Source organism: Lepidothrix coronata, unplaced genomic scaffold, assembly GCF_001604755.1.
Source record: "Lepidothrix coronata isolate B3197 unplaced genomic scaffold, Lepidothrix_coronata-1.0 Scaffold386, whole genome shotgun sequence".
NCBI classification, from domain to species: domain Eukaryota; kingdom Metazoa; phylum Chordata; class Aves; order Passeriformes; family Pipridae; genus Lepidothrix; species Lepidothrix coronata.
The window spans coordinates 8446-12956 of NW_016690566.1; the positions used below are offsets into that span (position 1 = coordinate 8446).

The window sequence follows — 4511 nt, forward strand, 5'->3', positions numbered from 1 at the left end:
GGAGAGGCTCATCCAGGGACACCCCGAGCTGGGAACTCCAAAATCTCCCCGAAGTTCCATGGGAAGGGCCGGGAGAGGCTCATCCAGGGACACCCCGAGCTGGGAACTCCAAAATCTCCCCGAAGTTCCATGGGAAGGGCCGGGAGAGGCTCATTCAGGGCTACCCAAAACCAGGAACTCCAAAATCCCCCCAAAGTTCCCTGGGAATGGCTGGGAGAGGCTCATCCAGGGACACCCAGAGCTGGCACCAAATCCCTCTAAAATTCCATGGAAACAGCCTGGGAGAGGCTCATCCAGGGACACCCCCAGCCAGGAACTCCAAAATCCCCCCAAAATTCCATGGGAAGGGCCGGGAGAGGTTCACCCAGAGCCGGGAGCTGCCACCAAATCATCCCAAAGTTCCCTGGGAATGGCTGGGAGAGGCTCATCCAGGGACCCCCCGAGCTGGCACCAAATCTTCTCATTTTTAAGGAGAAGATGGGAGGTTTTTTGGGCTATTTTTAAGGAGAAGATGGGAGTTTTGGCAATTTTTAAGGAGTAGATGAGATTTTTGGTATTCTGACTATATTTTTTAAGGAGAAGGTGGGACTTTGGGTGCTCTGGGCTATTTTTAAGTAGAAACCCGGGCTTTTTGGGGAGCTGTTTGGAAGGAGAAGACGCCAAACCCGGGAAGTTCACTGTGTGTCTCCTGCTTAAAGGCTCCAAAAAATTGGGGAGGGGAGGGGACCCCCCTGTTTCCCACCCACCGTGGTCCCACCCATCCCGTTGGATCGGGAGAGATGGGACCACCAGGAAGGTCAAACCCATTGAACGAGAATAAAACGCGGAGGGGAAAAAAGGAGGGGGAAAAAAAATCAATAAAATGTGATTTTTTGGGGGGGAAAAAAACAATAAAATGTGATTTTTTTTGGGGGGGAAAATGTGACTCTTTCCCCCCTCCCCGTCCAGGTGCGATTCCTGGAGCAGCAGAACCGAGTCCTGGAGACCAAGTGGAAGCTGCTGCAGGAGCAGGGGGGGTCTGGCCCGGGGGGCAGGAGCCTGGAGACCCTCTTTGAGGCCTACATCAGCTCGCTCCGCAGGCAGCTCGATTCCCTCTCCGGGGAGAAGCTCCAGCTGCAGGCGGAGCTCAAGAGCTCCCAGGACTCGGTCGAGGAGTTCAAGACCAAGTAGGTGCTTCGGGGGGGGATGAAGAAACGGAGAGAAAACCCCAAACAGCCCCAAAAACCCCTGAAATATCGATGATAATAATCGTCGATATTTCATTTAGATTTTTTCAGCCGGGCAGAAAATGTCAAAGGTTTCGGGCTCGGAGGGGGATTTTTTTAAGGTGTTTCTCAATATTCTTCAGATTTTCTCCGTGTTCATTTTATCTCCTCAATATTTCTCAGGTTTTCTCAGGTTTCCTCGATATTCCTCAGATTTTCTCAACATTCCTCAAATTTCCTCGATATTCCTCGAATTTCCTCGATATTCCTTGATATTTCTCAAATTTCCTTGATATCCCTCAAGTTTCCTCAATATTTCTCAGATTTCCTCGATATTCCCCAAATTTTCTCAATATTCCTTAAATTTCCTGGATATTCCTCATATTTCCTCGATATTCCTCATATTTTCTCCATATTCCTCCTATTTTCTCAATATTCCTCAAATTTCCTCAATGTTTCTCAATATTCCTCAAGTTTCCTCAATATTCCTCAAATTTCCTTGAATTTTCTCACTATTCCTCAAATTTCCTCAAACTTCCTCAATACTCCTCATATTTTCTCCATATTCCTCAATATTTCTCAAATTTCCTCAACATTCCTCAAATTTCCTCGATATTCCCCAAATTTCCTCAATATTCCTCGATATTCCCCCAATTTCCTCAATATTCTTCAGATTTCCTTGATATTCCCCAAATTTCCTCAATATTCCTCAAATTTCCTCAACATTGCTCATATTTTCTCCATATTCCTCACATTTCCTCAAGTTTCCTCAATATTCCTCAAATTTCCTCAATATTCCTCAAATTTCTTCAAATTTCCTCAATATTCCTCAAATTTCCTCGACATTCCTGACATTTCCTCGCTGTTCCTCGAATTTCCTCCGTGCCTTGTTTGGATCCCGAGGGAGGATCCTCCACTCAATTAGGAATCCGTGACATTAACGATTTAACGACTTAATTAGTTGCTAAACCCGGCTCCGGTTTCCTCCTGGGTTTCCTTCCCATAAAACCCTTCAGCATTCCGAGGGTTTCTTGGGAAGGTTGAGGTGGCGTAAAAAAAACACAGGGAAAATAAAGAAATTTTCCTGCCATTATTTATTATAACCTATAAGTAGGATATAAATATAAATTATAGCTTGAATATTATGATAATATTATATATATTATATTTTTTTACATTTGAGTATTTATACTTATTATATATAAATACGATTTATACAATTTATTTCTATATAAATAGTATAAATACAATTTATTATATATAAGTACAGTTTGTTATAGTAAATAAGATGATAAAACCGGTCCAGTTGGAAAAGGAAGAACAAATCCCGCAGAAAAGAATCCACTCAAGGAATTCCAAAAAAAAAAAAAAAATGGGAAAAGGAGTCTGGGAATCACCGGGATCACCCAGGCCCGGGATCTGCTGGTTGAAAATTGACTTTATTTTTGGGGAGGAGCAGCTGGAAACGGCCCATGGGGGGATTTTTGGGGTTGGATCATGATCCCGGTGGGTTCCTGGGGGGAATTCCATGATCCGTGTGCGGAGCTGGAGCCTTGGAGAAGGTCCTGAAGCCGCCGGGACTTGCGTCTGGCAGAGCCAGGATTCCTCTTCCCAGGCTTTCCTGGGAATCCCGGAGCCGGGACCTGTCCCAGGGAGGTTCCCGGGCCATTCCTGCTGAGCTCCCGAGGCTCCCGAGGCCATTCCAGAGGCAAATCCCGTCTCTGCTCCCCAGGTACGAGGAGGAGATCAACAAACGCACGGCGGCCGAGAACGACTTCGTGCTCCTCAAGAAGGTCCAGGCCCTTATTCCCGACCCGAAGGGGCTCCAGGAGAGCTGGAGAGGGAGCTGGGATGGGGGATGGAGGGACAGACACAGGGAATGGCTTCCCACTGGGAAAGGGGGGATTTAGGGGGGATACTGGGAAGGAATTCCTGGCTGGGAGGGTGGGGAGGCCCTGGGATGGATTTCCCAGAGAAGTTGTGGCTGCCCCTGGATCCCTGGGAGTGTCCAAGGCCGGGCTGGATCCCCCTGGGATGGTGGGAGGTGTCCCTGCCCATGGAAAGGTGGGATGGGATGGGATTTAATGCCCCAACCCAACCCATTCCAGGATTCCTTGATTCTGGAGCCAGGCTGGGAGAGCTGGGAATGTTCCCCTGGAGAAGGGAAGGATCCAGGCAGAGCTTGGAGCCCCTTCCAGGGCCTGAAGGGGCTCCAGGAGAGCTGGAGAGGGACTGGGGACAAGGGCTGGAGGGACAGACACAGGGAATGGCTTCCAACTGGGAAAGGGGGATTTAGATGGTATTTGGGGAAGGAATTCCTCCCTGGGAAGGGTGGGGAGGCCCTGGAATGGATTTCCCAGAGGATGCCCCTTCCTGGATCCCTGGGAGTGTCCAAGGCCGGGTTGGATCCCCCTGGGATGGTGGGAGATGTCCCTGCCCACGGCAGGGGGTGGGACTGGATTCAGGATCCCTCCCAACCCAACCCATCCCATCCCGCCATTCCATGAAATCTGATCCGGGCGGGTTTTCTCCCCCCGTGTCCCCTGCAGGACGTGGACGGGGCCTACATGGTCAAGGTGGAGCTCCAGGCAAAGGTGGATTCCCTGGTGGACGAGATCAACTTCCTCAAGTGCCTGTATGAGGCGGTGAGTGATGGTGGGATAAGGGATAAGGGATGTCGGGATGTCGGGATGAGGGATGGAGGGATGTAGGGATGGAGGGATGTCGGGATAAGGGATGTCGGGATGGAGGGATGTCAGGATGCTGGGATAAGGGATGTTAGGATGTCAAGATGTTGGGATAAGGGATGTTGAGATGTCAGGATATCACGATGTCAGGCTGTCGGGATGTTGGGATGTCGGGATGTTGGGATAAGGGATGTCGGGATATCAGGATGTCGGGATATCAGGATGTCAGGATGTTGGGATAAGGGATGTCGGGATGTTGAGGGGGCTGCAGCACCACCGGGAAGCTCCAGAGGGGCTCAATCCGGGCCGGGTGTGCCCTGCAGGAGCTGTCCCAGATGCAGAAGTCGGTGTCGGACACCTCGGTGGTGCTTTCCATGGACAACAACCGGAACCTGGACCTGGACAGCATCATCGCCGAGGTGAAGGCGCAGTACGAGGACATCGCCAACCGCAGCCGCGCCGAGGCCGAGACCTGGTACCGGGGCAAGGTGGGTGTGGGACACCCTCTGGGGTCTGGGGGGTGGGAGAGTCACCCATGGGAGCTCAGACTGCTCCAGGAGCTGGGATTGGGAGCTCAGAGCACTCCAGCAGCTGGGATTGGGAGCTCAGAGCACTCCAG

General features: G+C 50.6%; 1 protein-coding gene across 1 annotated transcript in view; it reads left to right on the forward strand.

Annotated features, from left to right (window-relative positions):
• Window positions 1–4511, forward strand: part of LOC108509662 (keratin, type II cytoskeletal 75-like) — a 7425-nt gene that overhangs the window by 623 nt on the left and 2291 nt on the right. The window contains exons 2-5 of the mRNA XM_017839201.1: window positions 949–1166; window positions 2938–2998; window positions 3755–3850; window positions 4216–4380. Of these exons, the coding sequence (XP_017694690.1) occupies window positions 949–1166; window positions 2938–2998; window positions 3755–3850; window positions 4216–4380 (540 nt within the window). The remainder of the gene's footprint in view (window positions 1–948; window positions 1167–2937; window positions 2999–3754; window positions 3851–4215; window positions 4381–4511) is intronic.